The sequence below is a fragment of the Pteropus medius genome, unplaced genomic scaffold (assembly GCF_902729225.1).
Source record: "Pteropus medius unplaced genomic scaffold, Ma_sr-lr_union100, whole genome shotgun sequence".
Lineage (NCBI taxonomy): Eukaryota > Metazoa > Chordata > Mammalia > Chiroptera > Pteropodidae > Pteropus > Pteropus medius.
In genome coordinates this window covers 663323-687817 of record NW_024350925.1, presented here as the reverse complement: position 1 = coordinate 687817, position 24495 = coordinate 663323, and the positions used below count along the sequence as shown (strand labels likewise).

Genomic DNA, 24495 nt, shown 5'->3' with positions numbered 1-24495 from the left:
GCCGTTAAGAAGAACTAACTGACAAGTAATCCCAGAGTAATCCTTTAGGCGATCAGTTCACTGAAGTGTTTATTATGCTCTGGGAGCTCCGCGAATCGCTTCGTTTGCTTTGTTTCCTAGGTTGCCGAAGCGGAAGACTGTTACAATACAGCTCTCCGGCTGTGTCCCACCCACGCGGACTCGCTGAACAACCTGGCCAATATCAAGCGAGAGCAGGGGAACATCGAGGAGGCGGTCCGCCTGTATCGTAAAGCGTTAGAAGTAGGTTGAGGGGGGCGCGGCTGGGGCTTTCGCCTGCGGGGTAGTAGAGGGAGGCCGTCGAGTTCGCCGCGTCGCCCACCTCTTAGGTGGCAACAGCGGCCGACTCATTGGCTGGACCGGTAATCGAGTACCTAAGGTACGAGTGAGAACCTGTGCGACATTTAAGACAGGCCCTACATTTTGAGTTTGTTAGTTTATGAGTAGATGAGCTCTGCACGGAAAAATCGCCCAGCGAGCTACAGTTCAAGAGAACTTACCGATGAATATGTAGTTTCCGCCGCGGTGGTGGTTGGCAGGTGTGGTATTTTAGTAGCAGCGAGAGATTTCGGAAGGCAGATGCTGCGCTGTCAGCACGAACGAAGATGGAGCGAGGTCTGCCTCGTCGTGTTTTGAAACCGGGAGACCTGTGAGATAAAGGAACAGGCAGGATTTGAGCTACTCGGCTTTGAAGCATGAGTAGGCGTAGTTCTAGAAGGCGGGAAGAAGCGTAGGGACGTCAGGGTCCCCGAGTAAAGTCGCCGGAGTGAGTCAGACGTCATCACTGCTGTCCTGGCGGGTCTCCTGAACGCAGTTTTCCCGTCTCCTAGGTCTTCCCAGAGTTCGCTGCTGCCCATTCAAACCTGGCGAGCGTGCTGCAGCAGCAGGGGAAGCTGCAGGAAGCGCTGATGCACTATAAGGAGGCGATTCGGTGAGAGGCTCCCAGCCTTCTCTTTTCCTTCTTAAAAACGATGTTTAATGCCTGGCATTTGGCACCTTTGGCACGTGCTAAAATGACTTTCGATAAGAACAGTAAATTCGGCGTTACTGGGGGTTCAAGGTTTTGGTACTAGATACATCCCACCTGTGTCCCGTCCTTTAGAATCAGTCCTACCTTTGCTGACGCCTATTCTAACATGGGAAACACTCTGAAGGAGATGCAGGATGTTCAGGGAGCCTTGCAGTGTTACACTCGTGCCATTCAGATTAACCCTGCGTTTGCAGATGCCCACAGCAATCTGGCTTCCATTCACAAGGTACTCCTGTTGATGATTACAATGTGTGCCTCTTAGCACCTACTGTTTAATTTTAGAAAAAATTTTAACCATTCCACTCTATTTCTAGGATTCAGGGAATATTCCAGAAGCAATAGCTTCTTACCGCACTGCTCTGAAACTTAAACCCGATTTTCCTGATGCTTATTGTAACTTGGCTCATTGCCTGCAGGTAAAGAATAACAGGCCAGTAACTGGCTTTCAGTGTTGTAATCACCTTTGAACTGTTTTGTGCCGTATTAATCAAAGCCTGCCTGGAGACTGTTTTTTAATAGGTTATCTGACTGACATGACTTTAGGCCAAAGACACGTAAATGTTAAATGCCGGAGTAGGGCTTTCTGTGTAACTTCTTCTTTGCCTCCTCTAGATTGTCTGTGATTGGACAGACTATGATGAGCGAATGAAGAAGTTGGTCAGTATCGTGGCTGACCAGCTAGAGAAGAATAGGTTGCCCTCTGTGCACCCTCACCATAGTATGCTCTATCCTCTTTCTCATGGCTTCAGGAAGGCTATTGCTGAGCGACACGGGAACCTCTGCTTGGATAAGGTGCGAGTCCTTCAGTCTTTTTGTTGCTAAGTAAGACACATCCATAAGCTCCGGGAATCGAATGTGTTGCTTAGTGAGTTACCGTAAGGCGAACGCCACCCGAGTTGAGAAATGAAGCTTTGTCAGCTGCCCAGAAGCCCCTTCCTTCCATTGTGTCCTGTCTCGGTCAGAACCCAGTCCGTCCCAAAAGGTGGGATTCTTGACTGAAACAGGAACAATAGACCGACGGCGTTTTCCTTTAATATGAAAACGATGTTTGACGAAGTGTTCAGAATTTTATACTCACCTTTGAGAATTAGAGCAGGACGTACTTGATCAAAGGTGGGAATTTGCTCGGCAGAATCTATTGGAGTGCTAGGTGTAATTCTGTTTTGTTTGGGTTTTTTTGAGGCTCCCTTACAGAATTTTCTGAACTGCAGGGTTCGTCATGCTGTCTACACCCACCGCCTCCTTTCTACAAGTTTTAGATTTGCTCAGGCTATTTCTGAGGGAACATGTCAAAGTATGAAGCATATTGTGTAAAATGCTAACGTTGCGTTGAACTGGCTCTGTGAATTAAATGAACTGTTCTGGGCAAATCGTTGCCAACCGGTGTGAGGTGCAGGTCTGGTGGTGTGTTTTTAGTCGTTCTTCCTAGACGAAAATTGACGTACAGACTCACCTTTACTAACGAGCATTGGATTCCATTGGTAGATCAACGTCCTTCACAAACCACTATATGAACACCCAAAGGACTTGAAGCTCAGTGACGGGCGACTGCGCGTCGGCTACGTGAGTTCTGACTTTGGGAATCACCCCACTTCGCACCTTATGCAGTCTATTCCGGGCATGCACAACCCTGACAAATTTGAGGTAAGCGTGGTGTTTCCCTAGAGCCACCGTTGGTTTCTAGAACAAACCAAACAAACCAAACAGACCCGCAGTGGAGCCTTTATTATCGTCATTAGGTGTCAAGCCCAGTGTCTTTTGGAAGGGTTTGGGCCAAGGTTATTAAATAGGCTCTGTGTCGCCCTTCAGGTATTCTGTTACGCCCTGAGCCCAGATGATGGCACAAACTTCCGGGTGAAGGTGATGGCAGAAGCCAATCATTTCATTGATCTTTCGCAGGTAGGTGAAATTCTTACACTTCTTTTGAGCAAATCGCGACTGGAACTGTTGGTATATAGCTTGTATTTTTCGTGACGGGTATGTAACCTCAGCTGCTACATATGGGCAACTGCTTTGACCTTATTTCCTTGATCATTTACATTTCTAATCGGCATGGATTTTGCTGAGGTTGCAAATGAAATTAGAAATATGGTGTAATTTGTGCTTGGACATAAAACTTTTCTGGAGATTGAGCCACCACTTGCGACAGTAGATACTTAATATTAACTGTGACTAACTTGAATAAAATGGTAGCTTGGAAGAAGAATCGATACTTCTATAGGCCTATTTATTTTCATGGGCCTCGGCCTTTGGTTTTCTTTATTTCTATACTCGTTCTAGGAGCATAAGTTTCATGATAAATTAAGATCGAAACCTGTCTATGGCCACGCCACCCTGAACGTGCCCGATCTCGTCTGATATCGGAAGCTAAGCAGGGTCGGGCCTGATTAGCACTTAGATAGATGGGAGACCGACCACCTAGGAAGATCGGGTGCTGTAGGCATTAAAAAAAAAAGATTGAAATCTGTGAGGGAATTAAGTTGCTGAGAGTGTAGACTAGAGTTTTTTTTAATAGACGCTGTTGACCACTTGGGTGACTATTAGTGATATGCAAAGTATAGTATACTATACTTTGGTAATTAATATACGAATCATTGCAGTCCTAGCAGAAGGGTTGTGAGACTTGTCATTCAATAAATAATATGTCCCAACATCTCTTGCAATATAACTCTTGCTTCGGAAGTACACCCGACTGTTTTCAATGTAGGGTTGGAGTCTCTGTGTGGCCAAGAGGCCTGAGACCTTCAGGGACTCGGTGCTTGTTGACGGAGTGCGAACTCCTCACACGGCCTTCCCAGCCTCTCTGTGTTGGACCACAACCTTCTTTGCAGATCCTTGTCAGCCACCAGGTCACCCTCGTGGAAACCCCGTACCAAATGGAAATGATCTACTTACCGTTTTTTAAACGCACCACACAGTTTCCTCTGGTTTTTCATTCATACTGTTCTCTACCCAGACTATATCCTGTCCGGCTCCTCAGACTCCTAGCCATCTTCAAAGGCCCATTTCAGATACCGACTCCTACGAAGCCTCGTTAGTCATTCAGTCTTGAAGGAAATTCTCCTTCCTCTGCACAGTTGACCTTTGAACAGTGCAGGGGTTAGGGACGCCCACCGCCGTGTAGTCGCAAATCCACATATAAATTCCAACTTCCCAGAAACTTAACTACCGACAGCCGCTGTTGAGTGGAAGCCTTACCGTTAGCATAAACAGTCAGTGAACACGTGGTTTGTATGTCATACATATTATATGTTGTATTCTTATAGTAAAGTAAGCTAGAGAAGAGAAAATGTTATCAAGGAAATCGTAAGGAAGACAATACATTCATAATACTGTACTGTATTTATCAATACCATGAAGTTAACATCGTCTCTTTACAAGACGAGTCATCGGTCAGTGCCTACGTCAGGATTATCTCACAGGATGCAAAGCACTGGACGTTCTCAGGAGGGAGGGGGCATTCTGGACGGTCATGTAATTCTTTGAAAGCAAAGTTATGAAACAGTAGGAAAACTAACACATGATTACTTTACTGCTATGTACTCCCTCCCCCTCGTTAACTCCCCCACCTCTGACCCTACAGATGTTGCGTCTCCCCTTAAGAACTGGATCTCTGAAGGTGGGGCGTCTCCTCCCACGCACTCGCGGCACGCATCCGGGGTATGGTCCGTGGCTCCACCTGGGGCGCAAACCCAAAACCTTCTGCATGCAGAGCAGACGTTCTAACCGCCACACTATGGAGCCACTGCGTATTAGTTTACTATGAACGAGCACTCACCTTAGGCGTACGTAAGGATGGGGGCTTCTGCTTCCATTCGAGTCTTGCATACGATGTTCTGCGTTGGCGACTACATAGGCGGTGACGATGATGACACAGGAACGTCTCATGCAGTTCTTGCCACACAGTTCTTAGATTTCCACACGAAGACACATACGCAGCCCAACAGCTAAGTTTATTGACTGTCTCGCATACTGAGTATTTGCTAGCGGAGGTGGAGCATCATAAAGGCCGCCTCCTCGTCATCCTCACGCCGAGTGGGCTGAGGGAGGGGGAGGGCTGGTCTTGCCGTCTCGGCGACAGAGGCAGGGGGACGCAGGACAGGCAGACCAGTCCGTGGGACTCTTCAGAAATACATCGCAGTGTCTGTTGGACCTTTTTGCTCTTTCATTTCCCTAAAAATGAAAGACGGTCCTGCTCCTTCCCCCACCGTGTGCTGCTGTGCTGCGGGTCCAGCGCCGGCGTCCCAGAGGACCCCGCTGCCCCCGTGTCCGCCTGGTCCCCAGCACTGCTGCCTCCACATCTCCCTCGTCGCCTGGCGCTGGTTCGGGCGCGCTCACCTCCATCGAGTCCTCTGTAACTTCCTCGAGCGTGGCGTCACTAGCTCTTGAATTTCTCTAAGGTCCGTATCTTGAAACCCTTCACCCCCTGGGGATGGATCTTTTTGCTGCATCCACATCTCCATGATTTTCTTGATCGGTTCTGTTGCAAACCCTCTGAAGTCAGGCACAGCGTCTGGACACAGTCTTCTCCACCAGGAGCTTGTCATTTGGGCTTGGTGGCTTTCATGGCTTCTTTGATAATGAGGATGGCATCTTCAGTGATATCGTCCCTCTAGGCTTCCGTGACATTCTCTCGCTCGGGGTTCCCTTCCGTGCCGTTGACCTCCATGGCGTCCCCCACAGTGTTGACAGTCCTTTCCGTGGGGACCGTGCCTGATGAGCCTTAAAGGTCCTGACGACCCCTGACTCAGAGGCCGAATTAGGGACGTTGTGTCTGGTGCAAGTAGTCCATTTTGACGCCTTCGCTGACAAACCCATGCGGTGCCGTGTGGCCAGGGGCATCGTCCAGTTTCAAAGGAGCTTAAAAGGCAGCCCCTCGCTGGCAAGGTGCTTCGTGACCTCAGGGACAAAGCAGCGATGGAACCGATGCAGAAAGAGGGCGCTTGTTTTTGTGTCTCGGCCTTCTCGTACAATCCAAAGACCGGCGGCTGGTGTTCATCCCCTCTCCCAGGCTCAGGGGTGAGCAGCTTCATAGATGACGGCCCTCCTGATCGTAAACCCCACTGCAATGGCACAAAGCGGAGTTAACCCATCCTTTCCTGCCTCAGATCCCGGTGCTCGCTTCTCTTCCTTACTAATAAATGTCCTTTGTGCCATTTTTCCCCCCAGAATAGGGCACTTGGGTCTGAATTAAAAACCTGTTCAGCCAGATACCCTGTCTCTCAGTGATGATTTTCTTAGCGGCATCTGGGAACTCGTCTGCTGCCTCTTGGTTGGCAGAAGCTGCTTCTCCTGTTAGCCTGACATTTTTTAAGCCGAACCGCTTTCTAAAATTATCAAACCATCCTTTGCTAGCATTAAATTCTCTAACTTCAGATCCTTCATCTTCCTTTTGCTTTAAGCTGTCACATAATGACTTGGCTTTTTCTCGAATCATATTAGTCTATAGGCATGTTTTTCTTACAGTAATCCGGCATTTTCAATACGAGATAAAAAGATATTTCACGAGAAATGCAAGGTTTTTGAGCCTGCCGGCAGAGCCGCAGAGACGGCGTCACAAATTTCCTTTTCCTTTTTTATAATGATCCTGCCACTGGATTCATTTATCTTGAAATGGCGGGCAGCGCCGCTGCACACCTCACTGGGACATATCAAGCCACTGAACTTTTTCTCGTAACATCACGACATTTCTCTGCTTCTTGGGAGCACTTTCAGCGTCACTAGTGGCACCTGGTAACATCCCAGGGTGTTATTCAAGGTTTATGGTATCGCACTAAACGCAATGGAAAATACACAACTGTGCGGGATCACTTGTGACTGCGCTGTGCAGTTCACTGGAGAAATAAACTCACCTGGGGACGACTGGCCTCGCACTGCTGAAGCACTTGCTGGCAGCGGTCGAGCTCACTGTGGCAGTAGCCGGTGGCTGTGAAGTTAGATAATAATAACGTCACAGTTAATTTCATGGTTCAGTACTGCATGTTTGGGTTTATTTACATTTTTCTTGACTGCTAATGAAGTCCTGTATGGTCTCTGTGTGTGTGTAATTTTTTTATCAGTATTAACTTTTTATAATAGGTTCGTGTATGTATTATGGTAGTAAATGAGAAAGTAGTTTAGTGTCTATATTTTATGCGTTCATGGCATAACTCACTTTTTCTTAATTCTTTCAGTAGTTCTAGGTTATGTGATTCGTCTGCAAATTTTTTCAGTGTCACAGATCTCCAAAAATTGTTCCAGTTTATTTATTGGGGAAAAAAATGTGTATGAGTGGACCTGCGTCGTCCAAGCCCGTGTTGTTTAGGGGTCAAATCTACCCTGTTTTTCTGATGCTTCGGGGCCATTATGATGGCCCTTAACTAGATTTTTACCGTATGTTATAAGTTGTGTTTTGCATCTGGGAATCTGAATTCTGTTTAATGCCATAAAATCAAATTGAATGAGTCCGAGACTCTACGTAACGAGTTTTATTTTTTTTATTCCGTAGATTCCATGCAATGGAAAAGCAGCTGATCGCATCCATCAGGATGGTATACACATTCTGATAAACATGAATGGTTATACCAAGGGTGCTCGAAATGAACTCTTTGCTCTCAGGCCAGCTCCTATCCAGGTAAAGAAATTAATAATAATTGCTCCCAGTGTTTATTGGTTGTGTTTTTTTGCTTTTTTTTTGTTTTCGGTCTGGTTACCTGGCGTTGGAAACGATAGGGCAGATGCGCGTGACGTAAGAAAAGTAGTTCTTGAAATGTACGGGGACAAAATTTTGAGTGTAGAACTCAGCACCCACAGGTACATGTAGGGACATGCAGTTCATAGGTATAAATAATTGTCTTGTAAATTGGGAAAATATTTTAGTGCTCAGAAGTTGTATCTAAAATGCTACTGGATCGCTCTTGACAAGCGAAGTCAGTCCTCCTTGTTTTACTTATTTTCAGTGTTGGACCCTTTGGTTGAGGGTTCTTAGTCGGTTTTTGGTCTGCTTTTTTTCTCTTAGGCGATGTGGCTGGGGTACCCTGGGACAAGTGGTGCGCTCTTCATGGATTACATCATCACCGATCAGGAAACCTCACCTGCCGAGGTCGCCGAGCAGTACTCTGAGAAGCTGGCTTATATGCCCCATACTTTCTTTATTGGGGATCATGCGAATATGTTCCCTCACCTGAAGGTAGGTAGAAAAACAGTGCTATGGGGGAATCGCAAAGAACTGCGGTCATTTATTTTCTTGCCGTTGTCTCCGCGCATCCAACACGACGTGTCTGAAACTGTTTTTCCATTAGAAAAAAGCAGTCATCGATTTTAAGTCCAATGGACACATTTACGACAATCGGATCGTTCTGAATGGCATCGACCTCAAAGCATTCCTTGATAGTCTACCAGATGTGAAAATCGTCAAGGTCAGAACCTGCTTAATATTGTCAAATGAAGTCAAGTCATCTGCATCTGGGGTCTTTTCCCTAATGACGCATTTTGTGTCTTTTGCTTTTGTTTGTTTTTTTAGATGAAATGTCCTGATGGAGGAGACAATGCAGACAGCAGTAATACCGCTCTTAACATGCCAGTCATTCCTATGAATACCATTGCAGAAGCGGTTATTGAAATGATTAACAGAGGACAGATTCAGATAACCATTAATGGATTCAGTATTAGCAATGGGCTGGCAACTACCCAGGTGAGAAGAGAATAATAGAGCATGATATGTACCAACAAGAGGCATTTATCTTCATTAAATCTCATAACAAGTCTAGGAGGCAAGCACCGTTATTCCGTTAGAGACGAGGAAATGAGTTCAGTGGAAATTGACATCTCACATAGGTTTGTCTGACTGTAAAGGTCTCCTGGCTTCAGCCCAGCAGGTGACTTAGTGGGAGTCCATTATGTCAATGCTTTGTCATTCCCTGCCTGTGGCTTTACTTTTAGTGGTGGCGAACTCGCTTCTGTAACTAAATCATCCTTTTCCTAGTTAAATCCTACTCATCTTTAAGATTCTTGGTCCAGAGAGCTCCTCCAGGGATCTGTGCCTCTCTTTATCCCCGTATTTCTCCAGATAAATCCCCAGAATTAGAATCGCTGGGTCATAAGGTAGTTCTAGTTTGAATTTTTTGAGGAAGCTCCAGACTGTTTTCTGTAGTGGCTGCACCAGTCTGTCGTCCCACGAGCAGCGCACGAGGGTTCCCTTTTTTCCACATCCTCGCCACCCCTTGTCATTTGTCGATTTATTGATGGCGGCCATCCTGCCAGATGCGAGGTGATATCTCATTGTGGTTTTGCTTCACATTTCCGTGATGTTGCTGTGTAGTGTAACTTCTGTAATATTTGGGATATATCTTTCCATCCCACACAACACGTAATCTCCTGGTTTTATATTCGCCACTGAATTGAATTACTTTAGGGCCTGTGTCTTAGCCTCAGTAATGTAGTATGTGCCCAGTAAATATATATCGCATGCTTGTATACATAAGTATGTAGCTCTGTCAAGAGATCATAAGGCAAAGACGTCTGACCTCTTAGCATTAACAGTTAGAGTTGGACAACAATTTATACAATGGGTGCTCCAAGTGAACTCTCCGCTGTCAGGCCAGCTCCCTAGCAGGAGGTAAAGGAATTGATTATAATTGCTCTCAATGTGTACTGGGCTAAAAAGACCGATGTGTAAGTTAACAAAAGCGTAGTTCATGAAATGCATGGGGACGGAATTTCGAGTGTAGACAGACCCCAATGCCCTTACGTATGGAAGTGTCCGTACACGCCTGGAGTAGTTAAATAACGGCGTGAGGCGGTACCCAGATTGTGGGAATTGAAAGATTAGACTATAATTGTGCACACAGACGCTCAGAAATCGTGATGATCAGTGTGGCGGGGAGAAACAGTCTTAGTAGAGATTATTTGGAGGAATGCATTGACTTTTGAAGGGCGAGCGTGTTTCAGGAAAGGACATTCCATGCATGAAGAAAAGAGTGAGCGAAAGCTTGTTGTTGAATTGATACTGTTTTGCAGAGAACATTTCGGCTAGAGTGAGAGGTTTCATAGTGCAACACCCCCAAATTTAAGACGATGCTGTAACATTGTTCTTTTCAACTTAAAACGTCATGGATATTTTCTCCTAGTTCAGTGATGTAATTGATAATGGTCATACTGTTTTGCATCTTAAGGATTCCTTACTGATTAAAAAATATTGGACTATGCCGACTTTACAATCATCATATTTTCTTTTTCTTTCTTTTCTAGATCAACAATAAGGCTGCCACTGGAGAAGAGGTCCCCCGTACCATTATTGTAACCACACGTTCTCAGTACGGGTTACCAGAAGATGCCATTGTGTACTGTAACTTTAATCAGTTATATAAAATTGACCCTTCTACTTTGCAGATGTGGGCAAATGTGAGTATGTGCACAGGCCGTCTTACGGAGGCTCCCCCACCCCCATTTGGGAGCCGCTGTGCCGATTTCTTTTTTTTTAATTCATTCATTTTTCAGTTACAATTGACATACAATCTCATGTTAGTTTCAGGCGTACATCAGTGATTAGATAGATATAAACACACCTTACGAAATGACCACCCTAATAGATCTAGTATCCATTTGACACTATATGTAGTTATGACAATATTTTTGACTGTATTCCCTATGCTGTGCTTCACATCCCTGTGACTCTTTAGTAACTACCAATTTCTACTTCTTAACCCCTTCAACATTTTCACCCAGTCCCCCTCCCATTTGGCAACCATCAGTTCATTCTCAGAATGAGTCTTTTTCTGTTTTGTTTATTCTTTTGTTTTATAGATTACACATAAATCATGTGTGAAATCATATGGTATTTGTCTTCCTCTGACTTATTTCACTTAGCATAACACCCTCTAGGTCCATTCATGTTGTCACTAATGGCAAGATTTCGTTCTTTTTTTATGGCTGAGTAATATTCCATTATATATTACATCTCCTTTATTGAATCGTTTATCAATGAACAGTTAGATTGCTTCCATATCTCAGCTGTTATAAATAATAGGGATGCACATATCTTTGCAAATTAATGTTTTGGATTTTTTTCAAATAAATACCCAGAAGTGGAATTGCTGGGTCATAAAAGGTAGTTTGTTTTAATTTTTTGAGGAACCTCCATACTGTTTTCGATAGTGGCTGCATCAATTTGCCATCTCACCAACAGTGCACGAGTTCTTTCTATATAGGATCATGTCTTCTGCACATAATGACAGTTTTCCTCCTTCCTTTCCAATTTGGAAGTCTTTATTTCTGATTGCCGTGGCTAGGACTTCCAATACTATGTTGAATAAAAGTGGTAAAACTGGACATCCCTGTCTTGTTCCTGAACTTAAAAAGCTTTCAGCTTTTCATTGTTAAATATGGGATTAGGTGTGGGTTTGTCATATAAGGCCTTTATTACATAGAGATATGTTCCCCCATCCCCACTTTGCTGAGAGTTTTTTTAATTATAAATGCATGTTGGATTTTGTAAAATGCTTTATTCTGAATCTGTTGATATGATATGATTTTTATCCTTTGTTTTGTTTACATGGTGTATCATATTAATTGATTTGTGGATATTAAACCAACCTTGCAACCCACTCGATCATGGGTTATGATCTTTTTATTATTTTACAATTTTTAAAAATTTATTGGGTGATAATTGGTTAATAAAACCAAATAGGTTTCGAGTGTATAATTCAATAATATGTCCTATGTATCTTGCGTTGTATATTCACCGCCCCAAGTTAAACTTCCTTTTGCCACCAAATATTTGACCATCCCCCGCTCCTTACGCCTATCTACCTTCCCCCTTCCCTCTGGTAACCACAGATCCACTGTCCTTGTCCATGAGTCTCTGATTGTTAAGTTTGTTACTTTTAGTTTTATATCCCATATATTAGTGAAATCATATGGTTCTCAACTGCTGACTTATTTCACTTAGCATGATAATCTCAGGGTCCATTCATGTTGTTGCAAATGGCAGTATTTCATCTTTGCTTATGGCTGAGTAATATTCCATTGTATATATGTACCACATCTTTATTCAGTCATATATCAATGGGTATTTTGATTGTTTCCATGTCTCAGCCGCTGTGAACAAATGCCGCTATGAACATTGGGGTGCATATAAAGTTGCGGATAAATGTTTTCAAGTTTTTTGGGTAAATATCCAGAAGAGGGATTGCTGGGTCATATGGTAATTATATTCTTAATTTTTTGAGGAGCCTCCATCCTGTTTTCCATAGTGTCTGTATGAGCTTACATACCCACCAGCAGTGTATGAAGGTTCCTTTTTCCCCACAACCTCTCCAACACTTGTTATGACTTGTCCTGTTGATGACAGACATTCTTAGAGGTGTGAGGTGGTATCTCATCGTGGTTTTGATATGCATTTCCCAATAGCTAGTAAAGCTGAGCGTCTTTTCATGTCCCTTGGCCATTTGTCTTCTTGGGAGAAGTGTCTGTTCAGGTCCTCTGCCTCTTTTTTTTTTTTAATCTACAAAACTTGAGAAGTGAATTTGTTAATCCTCACAACATCCTCTGTATTACTATCACCAGATGATAATTACGGAGTAAGGAGTCGAAAGGTTAAATTAGGTTTCTCCCCCCGCTCCCTGCAGGGAACTTGGTATTACTTTTGGATTAGAATGGAGCCGTCTGTGTTCTTTGGCTTTAAGTTTGTGTCCCTTTTGCTCAAATTTATCCATTTGTGGATTATCTTTTTGACATAGGATTCTTGCAGAGCAGAGTCAGTTTTGAGATTAAAGTCCAGGTAAAGTCATCCTCTCATCCAGTCCATTTTGGAAAATGCAGGGTTTGTGTGCCATTTCTTCGATGGCAGAAATCTCTGCAAATTAAAACTGCTTTTGCCCCTTTTGCCTCTCTCTTTTCCTCCCTAACCCTGCTCCTTCTCCTTACTACTGTCTAAATTCTTTTTTATTTTTAAAATTTTACTTCGAAGTGCTTTGAACAAATAAAACTGTACGAAGAATATTACACTGAGCTCTCATATCCCTACCACCTTGCTTTAGAAATAAAATATTAACCAGTATAAGCAGAAACCCCCAGGATCTTTGCCCCTGCCTAGTCAGACACCCTTCTCTTAAGTGTGACAGTGATCATTCCCATGTCCCATGTCTTTCTTTACATTTTACCACACATATACCTGTCTCCAAGCAATATGGATTATTGTGTTGAATGTTTTAAAACGTTCTATGACTGGCATGATAAGGTTTATATCTTTCTGAAATTTGCTTTTTCTTTTCTTAGTGTAATATATTTAGGCGATGTCCCCTTGATATGTGTGGCTCTAGTTCATTTTTTTTTTTTTACAGTAAGGCATATCACGATACACACACACACACACACACACACACACACACACATTATTCACACTGTGTGTTCACCTCATAGATTTCTTTCTGTCACCACATATTTGACCCCCCTTTACTCTGTCTGCCTCCCCCACCCCTCTGCCCATTTTTTTAATTGGATTTTTTTTTATTGTTGAGTCGTATGAGTTCTTTATATATCTTAGAAATTAGGCCCTTGTTGGAGGCGTTGTTTGCAAACATCTCCCGTTCAGATGGTTACCTCTTTGCCTTGTCGATGGTTTCTTTTCTGTGCAGAAGCTTCTTAGTTCCATGTAGTCCCATTCATTCATTTTTACTTTACTTCTCTTGTCTTTGAGGTCAAATTCATAAAATCCTCTCTAAATCCGAGGTCGATGAGGTTAGTACCTATGTTTTCTTCTATGCAGTTTATTGTTTCAGGTCTTATATTCAGGTCTTTGATCCATTTTGGGTTAAGTTTGGTAGTATGGTGATAGATAGCAGTCTATTTTCATTTTTTTTGCATGTGGCTTTCCATTGGGGGTTATAGTGCAAGTTGAGACCAGTCTCTGTTTGTGCTGCGCTTCAGGCCGGTTGGCAGGAGCTGTAATGTATGCTGAGGCCAGTCGCTACTTGTGGATCTCGGAGAGTGTCACGCAAGCCGAGGGCAGCCACCCCTCGTGTGGTGTTTGTGGTCCTTTGAGTGAGTCTGCAGCATCAGCTGAGGAAGGCCTCTGCTGTGGAGGAGCCACCGAGAGACACTCAGGCCTGGTACAGCCACTTGGCTGGGGCAGCGCCTCAGGGAATCACCGGGGCGGGGTGGATGGTGTCTGCTTGGTGGAGAGCAGGGATTCGGTGCCTGCCTCTGCTGCCTGGGGCGTGGGAGGAGAGCTCCACAAAGGAACAGTTGTGCCCGCCAGCACTTCCAGCACTTCCGTCCCCAGAGAGAGTTGCCCCCACCCCTACACCTCCAGCCCTCTTCCCGAAGAAATTTAATTTAGTTCCTCTCCCTACGTCCCTGGTGCTTTTCAAGCTGCTGCTCCTGTGCCGGAGCTTGGAGTGAGCAGTGTGTTCTCTGGTCCTTTAAAGAGCAGCATGGCTTGAGCTCCCACGGCCCTTTGTCTCTCTGGGACACAGTCCCCAATGGTTTTCACAGCTAGATGTTCTGAGGACCCCTCCTTCAGCACTGGTGCCTGGGACAGGGGAGCCTGGTGAAGGCCGGGACCACTCGCTTCTCCGGGGGGACCTTCGCAGCTGAGATGTCCCTTCTCGATTTTTAATCGCCACACGTGGCTGTGGGGCCAGCTCATTCTGCTTTTCCTTCTCTCCTACCAGGCTTGAGATGGCTGCTTCTGTGTCCTTAGTTGTAGGACTTCTGCTCAGCTAGACTTGAGGCGGTTCTCAGCGATGGTGGTTCTGCAGTTTAGTTGTAATTTTGATATGGTCATGAGAAGAGGAAATCTCAGAGTTTACCTACTCTGCCATCTTGCCCGGGAGTCTGTTGTGCTCATTTTGAGTCTTCAAAAGAGTGGCAGCTTTTTCAGCCATTATCGATGTCCTTCCAGTGTCTAAATATCACCTGATGAACGTTTTAAATTTATATATTCAAAAGCAGAGATCAGCAAACTTTTTCTTATAGGCCAGACGGCAAATATTTTCAGTTTCGCGGTCCATACTCAGTCACAGCTACTGAACTCTGCCTGTTGTAGCAGGAAAACACCGTCGACATAGTATAAATGAACGAGTGAAGTTGTGTTCCAGTAAAATTTGATGTACAAAAACTGGCAACATTCCAGATTTGGCTCACAGGCTGTAGTGTGCCAGCGCATGGTCTAAACTGATAGCAAAAGCTGTCGTGCACATCCACCCATTTTAAACATTCTTGCGATGTTGTACAATTAAAACCAGGAATGAATGTCTACAGCCATGCCACCCTGAACAAGCCCGATCCTGTCTGATCTCAGAAGCTAAGCAGGGTCGGGCCTGGTTAGTACATGGATGGGAGACCACCTAGGAAGACCAGGTGCTGTGGGCGTAAAAGAAAAAAAAAAAGAAGGGATTGTAAGCTGACAAGGTCCGTCTGTGAGGTCAACCAAGGGTTGCCTTGCCTAAAATAAATAAATGAAAATAAATAAATAAAACCCAGGAACGAATCGATTCATGCTATGACCTTTCAGATCATCAGACCGGTTTGCATAAGCAGGGTCTCTGAAGATTTTAAACTTTGCTATCCGTAATTGGTTCTTATTCCATAGAATTCAAATGAAGATAGTCTTTGGTTGCTTGCTTTTTGATTAATGTCATTTTTTTTTTCTTAGGAGGGAAGGGTGGAGGGTTAGAGGAAACAGATGAGTATAGGTTTACTGTCCTTTAAACTTCACTTCAGAGTGTTCAAAAAAATTAGAAAACCAAAAGCTTCATCATAAGTTTGTGGCAAATTTGTCAGCAAAAATAACTGAACTACACTATTTCTGTTCTGTTTAATACGAATATTCCTACGTCTAAATGCAGAGATACTAATGTGTTTGTTTACAGGGAGTTGCCCTGAGGGTGTTAGGTAATGTATATGTACTGTACAACTTTTTAACAGCCTGAAATACTCGGAATTCTGAAATTCGTCTGTTACCCTGCCTTTCACAGAAGGGACGATGAACTTGTGTGGTACATGGAGTAGCTGTAGATTGAAATCTGTGGTTGGCAAACTGGCCTCTGGGCCAGATCCACCCGCTGTCTGGTTTTGTAAATAAAATTTTATTGACACAACCACACCTACCTGTTTACATACTGTCTGTGGCTGCTTTCCAGTGACAAGGGAGAATTGAGCAGTTATGACAGAGTCCATGCGGCTGTGTTCTCTGGTCCTTTACAAAAAAAAAAAAAAAAAAGTCATCTGACACCTGATCTAGATTAGGCAAATAAAGTCAGGCAAGTGTGACCTAACTATTTGATGTGTCATGGTGAGGGAATTAAAATTTGAAATGGAAAATTCCTACTTCCTCGACCAAACTGCTACCAGTATCAGTTCCCACAGGACGTAGCTGCCTCAGATTTTGCCAATTAGTAGCTTGTTTCATGCCTTCTTAGATCAGTCTCCTCTTTCTTTTAACTCTCTTTGGGGACAGCTTAGCAGAAAGGGAACTAACAATCAGTTGATCTAATTTATCCACGTGAAGGAAAGACTTATGGTCACGGTAGGCCACTGTCTGGGTGAAGAGAAGAGAGTGTGGTAGAATTATTAGAGATCTGTAGCAATCTTCCTGGAGAAGGCAGAGCCGCTATTAGTAATTACTCTCATTTTTCCTGTTTTAGATCCTGAAGCGGGTTCCTAATAGTGTGCTGTGGTTGTTGCGTTTCCCAGCAGTAGGAGAACCCAACATACAGCAGTATGCCCAGAACATGGGCCTTCCCCAGAACCGTATCATTTTCTCGCCCGTTGCTCCTAAGGAGGAGCATGTCAGGAGAGGCCAGCTGGCTGACGTCTGCCTAGACACGCCGCTCTGTAATGGGCACACCACAGGGATGGATGTCCTCTGGGCAGGAACGCCCATGGTGACTATGCCAGGTAAGTCACTGATAAATCATTGCGCTGCTCCTGGTTCTTCTTCGAATATCCTTTGGGGGAGACCCTTGCAGGCGAAGCCGTGTATACTAGAAGCCACATTTAGGGCAGGGTGATAAGAAAATGAGACTCGGTCAAGTCCGAGCACTGGGCTGCGTTCTCCCCATCCACATTGCGTGGCTGCTTAACATGAATAACAGTAATGACCATGTGCTATTTGCATTCTCAGTTGTGCAATTGTTCTTTCTTACTACAGGAGAGACTCTTGCTTCTCGCGTTGCTGCTTCCCAGCTCACTTGTTTAGGTTGTCTTGAGCTTATTGCTAAAAGTAGACAAGAATATGAAGACATAGCTGTGAAACTTGGAACCGATCTAGAATAGTAAGTAAACTTTTTTTTCATGGACAGATCATATGGTAAAGTGAAGAGAATCAGGGAAATTTAGAAAGAATATAGATGTTATAAAATGAAATAATAAAATAGGTGAATTAATCGTATGATCTCTGGATGAGAGAAGAGCGCTCTAACTTTTCTGAATGAAGCGATTGAAAGGTAAAGAGTAAATGACTGAATTGAAAAGTAAGTCAAAAAATTAAAAGGCAAATAAAATATTTTAAAAAATGTCAAATATTAATAGCCTTGCTATATAAAGACTGAAGAACATTGACATTTTAAATCCATTAATAGGAAAGTAAAGAAGGAAATAACTCACTCGAATTAAAAATACAAATGGTTAGCAAGAGAATGAATGTTTCAGCCTCTGTAGTAGAAATGAAAATAACATCGAGGCATACCCATAATTTGCCTATAAAACAAAAGACTTTTAACATGATACCAATGATGAGGGAGCATTGAGGTGCTGGCCTTTTCATACATTGGTGAGTAAATTGGTAGACCCCTTCCTCAAAGTTTTAAGATCCTTAAAAAAAAAAAAAAAAAGCCAGAGCTTTGAGCCTGGTAATGCCCCATTTTCACTGCAGCATAAGAAAAAAAAAAAAGCACAACTTAAATGCCCCCAAATGGGCAGGAATTAGAGGGGTGATGCTTAGATAAATGATTCCTTATCCATACAATGAAATACAGTTTATCTTTTAACTGAAGTTTTTCTGGGTGATTTTTTTTCCTCTGGTTTTCTGAGAAGTAGCTTATTATATAGAACTTTAAAGAGGCACCCTCTTTGAGTCAGATTGCCTGGGTTTGAATCTACGCCCTCCCACCTACAAGTTCTGTGACTTTGGACAAATAAGTCTCTGTGTGCCTTGGTTTTTCTATCTGAAGAATGGGGACAAATAATAGTACCTACCTTGCAGAGTTGTTGTATACTAGAAGCCACAAAAAAAGATGTTCCACATAAAACACAACAGTTATTGGTACATAGTAAGCATTCAACAGATGTTTAGCATTTATTTATTTTCATAATTGTCTCCATCGAATATCATATACACCTAAGAAAAATGACTGAAAATTTTGAGCCCAGTCATTAAAAAAAAAGTAAGATTCATGTCTGTCATCCCAGAGATAACAACAGTAAATAATTTAGTGTATTTATTTTCCCCTCTTTAATTCCCCCTTCCCCCACTTCCACCCACGATCCATGGAGGTTGCCGTTTCCCCTTAAGAACTAGATCTCTGAAGGCGGGGCGTCTCCTCCCACACGCTCGTGGTGTGCACTTGGGGCCTGGCGCACCCGGGGCCAGGCATACCCAGGGCCTGCCACCCCCGGAGTGTGGTCCATGCCTCTGCATGGTGCGTGAACCCAGGACCTTCTGCATGCAAAGCAGACGTGCTAACCACTACACTATGGAGCCGCCCCCGTGTATTTTTTTTTTAAAACTCTTTGGAACGTAGTTGACGTCATACAGTACTTTCCCCAATATTTTATTGTGAAAAATGTTAATTTTATAATAAACGCTTACAGACCTACCATCTAGATTCTACCGCTGACATTTACTATGCTTACTTTATCTCACATCTGTTTGTTCCTCTGTCCATCTGGCAGTCATCTTATTTGACACTTCAAAGTCATTTGCAGACATCAGTTCTCTTCTCCCTAAATACTTCAGAATGGACATCATTAACTAGGGTTTAATTTATTTTTTTGAGGCAGAGTTTACGTACAGTGGAACACACAAGCACTTTTTTTATAACCCGAAGTCCTAATAAGATAGAGAGCATTGCCATCCCTCCAGAAAGTTCCTTCATGCACCTTCTCATTCGGTCCCATCAACAACCCTCAGTCAACCACTGTTCTGAAAAATTTCCCCACGATAAGTTAGTTTTACCTTACACAAATGGAACCATGCGGTGTATAACCTTAAGGACTACTTGCACTCAGCACGATGTTCTGAGATTCATCCACGTTCCTGGCTTTTATCAGTGTTCATTCCTTTTTATTGCTGAGTAGTATTTCATTGTATGGATGTCCCAGTTTAACCGTTCTCCTCTTGACAAACAATTTTTAAAAACATAAAAATTTTTTTTTTTTGGACAGCAGCATTAATATGGTCATGGTCAGGTTGAGGCCAACAGATAGATGCGCAGCCATTTTACTAGTTCTGTCAACAAACATGAAAGCAGCTTTTTTATTGATTTTAAAAATTCACAGGAGTGTTCCAGCTTCTGGCTCTAAAGTAATAGTTCCCTCCCTATAAGAATAATCTCATGGCAAATGATACATTCAGAAGCAGAGTGGAGAGAGGATCCCTCCATTCCCAGAGCCGATTGCGTTTTCCGTTTCTGAGCAGAACCGCACCCTTGGTGACAGAAGGACGACCTTTTTAAAAAAAAAAATCTAAATCAACAGCTTCGTTGACATAGTGCATTTTCCCCCTTGTTTTCCTATTTCCTTCAAATGCCCATAAATGAATATTTGTGCCTTAGCCATCGTGAAGAGTGCCTCCGTGGACCTCTTTGTGTGGCCAGGCGTCTGCATCTCCGATGATTTCTTTCGAATAGATTTTTAAAAATGTTATCGATGGTCAGAGGGTTATGACCATTTAGGGTTCTTAATATACACGTTGCTAAATCGCTCCCTGAAAGGGCAAGCAGTTTGCATTCTGAGCAGTAGTGCGTAGGAAAAGGCACGTGTCATTGCCGATTCCTGTTTTCATTTCAAAGGTAGGAACGAGACGGAACGGGGTAAGCGAGGCGTGTCTTGGGTATACTTGTTTAGGAAAGAACGACTTTTTTCCAGAGGACACGAAGGCGAACTCGATTATAGGTGCTAGCATCATGCTAGGTGTAATCCTTTCCTTTTTTAGCAGCGGGGTAAAGGAGCCAGTCAGAAGAGAAAACGGTGTGAAGTTTGCTCATGTGTTTTACCACAAGGGTGACGAAGCATTTATTGGGGTGAGTTCTGAGTTTCCGCCCTGTTTGTAAACTTGCCGCTCTCTTTTTGTTTTAATCGCCCAGCCTGAAGAAGATTCGCGGCAAAGTGTGGAAGCAGAGAATATCTAGCCCTCTGTTCAACACCAAACAGTACACAATGGAACTAGAGCGGCTCTATCTACAGATGTGGGAGCATTATGCTGCTGGCAACAAACCTGATCACATGATTAAGCCCGTTGAAGTCACAGAGTCGGCCTAAATAAAGACTATGCACAGGAGAACCGCCCTGTACCTGAGCCTCAACCTTCTGGGGGAAAGGGAACTAGATGACAGACTTCTTATCTGTACAGTATCATGTTGAAGAATGGTGACACAATAATGATAATAGAATAGCACAGCCAGACTCACTTCCCTTCATTGCTAGGGAGAGACACGAGATGGGAAACCGCTGTTCTCCAAGGAATCGCCATAGAGTGTGGCGGCAGCAGGTGGTGCAGAGGTCTGGAAGGACCGCTCTCTCTTGGTCTTCCGTAGGATGCTTACTGTGGAGGGGAGACCTCGATTGTCGCGCCGTTTGTGATTCCATGGATTGATCAAGTCTTCAGAATTAATTTTTTTCTTTATATTTGGGGTATTGGAGCTTTTAAAAATGTTTGATTTCAGGTGTTTTTATTCATGTGCAGTGTGTATGATTCTCTTCTGATAAGGTTTTAAGCTAAAATGTTGCTCCTTGTTTTGGTTTCTGAACTCTACAGATTAATGGGGACTTGGCTGGTGTAGTCTTTTTATAGGTTTTATAAACCACTCGAGCCTATATCAGTTGTTTAGTGTCTGACCTAATATTTGGAGCTATCAGTGCTTTTTTTGCTGGTTTAGATGATGATTCAGAAGTTTTTCCCGGTCCATTTCCTTCTCTCCCCTTCCCCCTACTTTAATCTCTCCTGTAACTCAGCTAGCAAAACCAAGTCTGTTGAAAAACATCCCAGAGTGTTTCTCTAAAACACACCATCTGGTGCCAAATGCAAATTCTTAGGAATGATTGATTATGAAGGGCACGGTTGTGGTACTGTCGTTGATGATGATGATGTATAGATTTTTCTGGCCTGGTTTTGACCTCTCTCACCAGTGTTTTACCTTCGACTGCCACTCTATGCTGCTTCCGGAAGTGATAGTGTGTGAAAAGATTTTTACCTTCCTTTCTAAGGTTTTTTTTTTTTTAAGTGAGTCCTGTTCTTCCTATTTCTGTCTGCAGAAATGAAATCCCAGGTAAGTATAAGTATTCAAATATTTGATCAGTAAGTCACAGTTACTGCGAATACATTGAATAACTTTCATCAGAAAACATGTTACAGGTAAAAAGCTCTGAAGGACCAGCTGTGTATATGAGTAATTATTTTTCGGACCTTCTAGGGTATTCTGTAATAACTGTCTTCTGGACTTGGTCGTGAAGTCTCTATGGGTTCAGGCTCAATAGTAGAGAACTGTACTGCTACTTGGTTTGGAGTACAAATTAGACTTTAGCCCTCCTGGAGCTTGAATTCTTGGTATTAAAAACCATAGGAATAAAATTACCGAATTTCAACAAAGGATTGAGGGCTTGAGGCTTAAAGAAGCCGACATATGAATATATGTTTTGTCTCGCTGTACTGCACTTATGCTATCCAGTAACAGATAATGTTTTTGTCTGCTAGTAGTGTTCTAGATTATAATGTCTTTCCAAAGCACTGAGGCAGTGCACCTATTCTGTAGTTGCAGCTGATGCCTGAATGTATCCTAGCTGACAAATTATTGATTAATAAGAACTCGAACTTCCGAAAGGTTCTTACTATTAACCAAAATCTGAGCAAGGAGTCTCAAATGTAATTCGTAGGCAGAATTACATGTTAATGAACTGTGTACCTTTTAACAATGTAAATCAAGAAACATCAGTGTAGGGATTTCTTAATTTATTTTTTACCCGATTGAACTATCAGTTAAAGGTTGCCAGATGGTTGCTGACAAACTGATGTTTGAAATTCACCAAACTACTTAACATGGAATAGGATGATGTACTTCCAGTGCCCTCAAGGCTGTGAGCTAACAGCCGTGTAACATAGCACATCATTCCTCCTACAGGGATGAACGTTTTCCTGGCACGAAAAGTCGCCACTCTGGATAAAGCTTTGCTTATTGTAACAGGCTTTTGTTTCCAGGTGACATGTCTGTGGAAGACTTAATTCAGAATAGAGATAGAGATATTACTGGAAACTAATTGTTTTTTTTATTATACTCTGCTATATCAAAAAAGTAAAACATTTAAATTGTGCTACAGAAACCCAGATGTCTTGCGATCCTTAAACAATAAATGAATGATTTGCCCTTAATGTGGCTGCTGTAGTTTGTGTTCTGTTAAATCGAGTGTTGGACAGAATAACGGGATCATCCAGGGATGAGACCTACATTCGAAAAGCTCCAAACAACGAAAGAGCCAGATTTGCCTGGCGCAGCTGTGATATTGAGAATTATTTTGTTTTCTCAGCCAAGTGTGGCGGAGGGGTGGGGTTGGCATACGAACCTTTAAGATGACACGCGGCCTGCATCTCCCAACACACCGACTCACGCTTGTTCCCGTTTCACTTAGGACTGCTCTGGCTGCCCCGCCGGCACAGCCTCGTCATTCTCCACGCCCACTGTTGCCACTGTGTGTGGTGGTGGGACGCAGCCACCTGTTTGCGGGAGCAACCGAACCAAGTAGCGATGCGCCAGGGACCAGGACAGGCTGTTCAGCCGCCTATTAACTCAGAGAGATAAGTGAGAATTTTTTAAAAAGTAAAATTTCAGGTAATTTGCCTGCCAACTTCTGTGGATTATGCTCCTCAGGGACCTGATGTGGACTAGTTTGTCTGTTTCCTAAAAGGCAGTGTGGGGGAGGGAGTGTGCAGTGGCCTCCTCGGGGGACGTTCTTTCTCGGCCCATTCTGTCTTTTGGGAATCTGCTTCTGCCATTTCCAGTCTAAGGGACTCGTGCCCTGAATAAAGTCGTGGACCTTACTGACGCTTCGGTTCTAACCGCCGCCCGTGGTGTCAAGTACAGCTTCGATGGGGGTACCTGGGCTCCATTTTCATGGAAGAGGCTTGTAGAGCTAAGTGTACGGGGTTATTGCCGAGAGAGGGTTATGAGAAGCCCCTTTTGTCTGGTCCCTGTCACCTCAAGGTACCTTTGTACCTGGGGACGGTTCCGGGCTCGGGGGTGGCGGTTCGGGGAGACGAGCTGCTGGGGTCGGAGCCTGGAGCCGCCGCCGCGGCAGCTTCTAGCGCGCGTGTGTGATGGCGGTGACGTAGCTAGTGCCGAGGCCGCCTGCTCTTTGCTATGGTGAGGGCGAAGTGGGCAGCAGGCCCCTTCGCGCCGGCACCGGCTCGGTTACGAGGTGCGCAGGTGCCCGCGGCAGGCCGGGCTCCGTGCTGAGCGCGGCGGCCTCGCCGTCCATGTTTAGGGGCGGCTGCCGGAAAGAAAGCTCAAGTAACCGCCGCCCGCCACCCGCGGGGCCCGGGGGGCTTCGGGCGCGGGAGGCCGCGTCGCCGGGCACGGGCGGGTCGGCGGTGCCGACTGGCACCGTTCGTTCGGCGGTGCCGACTGGCACCGTTCGTTCGGCGGTGCCGACTGGCACCGTTCGTTCGGCGGTGCCGACTGGCACCGTTCGTTCGGCGGTGCCGACTGGCACCGTTCGTTCGGCGGTGCCGACTGGCACCGTTCGTTCGGCGCCACACGGCGGCTCGGAGCGCGGCCGGAAACGCGGCGGCGGTTGGGACAGATCGACGGGAGTCCCCAGAGTGGCAGGCAGGGTTCCAGGCGCCAAATTTGAATTCGATTTGCAACTTATAAATTTGCCCGGAGACCGGCTGTGATAGGTGGGCACGGGGCGCCCTCTCATAACGTGGGCACCTGGGGCGGCGACACGTCAGTTCCTGCCGCCGGCGCACCCCGGCACTATAAAAAGCCGCCGTGCCCGCAGGCCGTCCTCAGTCGCTCCGGATCTCGCGTGCCCTCCGGCTGCGGCGGGACATGAGTGGCCGACGGCCACACCGCGGACGGCTGGAGAAGGTAGGCGGTCCCGGGCCGGAGGTGCGAGCGGGGCGGGACGGCCCTCGAAGCTGGCCGGGTGAGGCGACAGGCTGGCACCGCGCGCCGCGGGCACTCGGACGGGTCCCGGGCCTCGGGGCCGAGATCCCGGCGGCGCGTTCGGCGTTCGGCCGGCTCGGTCCCGCG

At 44.7% G+C, this 24495-nt stretch overlaps 2 protein-coding genes and 2 pseudogenes across 13 annotated transcripts in view; all 4 read left to right on the top strand.

Annotated features, from left to right (window-relative positions):
• The window catches only part of OGT (O-linked N-acetylglucosamine (GlcNAc) transferase), a 39677-nt gene extending 17064 nt beyond the window's left edge, over positions 1 to 22613 (top strand). The window contains exons 8-22 of one of the 2 annotated variants that reach the window (XM_039841684.1): positions 121 to 261; positions 849 to 949; positions 1121 to 1274; positions 1363 to 1464; positions 1661 to 1840; positions 2534 to 2692; positions 2858 to 2947; positions 7536 to 7661; positions 8046 to 8216; positions 8329 to 8445; positions 8550 to 8720; positions 10277 to 10429; positions 16675 to 16927; positions 17181 to 17304; positions 20335 to 22613. In XM_039841684.1, coding sequence (XP_039697618.1) covers positions 121 to 261; positions 849 to 949; positions 1121 to 1274; positions 1363 to 1464; positions 1661 to 1840; positions 2534 to 2692; positions 2858 to 2947; positions 7536 to 7661; positions 8046 to 8216; positions 8329 to 8445; positions 8550 to 8720; positions 10277 to 10429; positions 16675 to 16927; positions 17181 to 17304; positions 20335 to 20509 — 2217 coding nt within the window. In that variant the 3' untranslated portion in view covers positions 20510 to 22613. The remainder of the gene's footprint in view (positions 1 to 120; positions 262 to 848; positions 950 to 1120; positions 1275 to 1362; positions 1465 to 1660; positions 1841 to 2533; positions 2693 to 2857; positions 2948 to 7535; positions 7662 to 8045; positions 8217 to 8328; positions 8446 to 8549; positions 8721 to 10276; positions 10430 to 16674; positions 16928 to 17180; positions 17305 to 20334) is intronic. The other variant, XM_039841685.1, reaches the window with a different exon arrangement.
• Positions 3365 to 3491, top strand: LOC120585426 (uncharacterized; annotated as a pseudogene).
• LOC120585432 (uncharacterized) lies at positions 15282 to 15400 on the top strand (annotated as a pseudogene).
• Positions 18327 to 24495, top strand: part of GCNA (germ cell nuclear acidic peptidase) — a 22224-nt gene continuing 16055 nt past the window's right edge. For 9 of the 11 annotated variants that reach the window (XR_005648316.1, XR_005648315.1, XM_039841691.1 and 6 more), the window contains exon 1: positions 22761 to 23070. The gene's annotated coding sequence lies outside the window, so the exon portion shown is untranslated. Of the gene's footprint in view, positions 20272 to 22760; positions 23071 to 24495 lie in introns of those variants that run through there. The other 2 variants (XM_039841688.1, XM_039841687.1) reach the window with 2 other exon arrangements.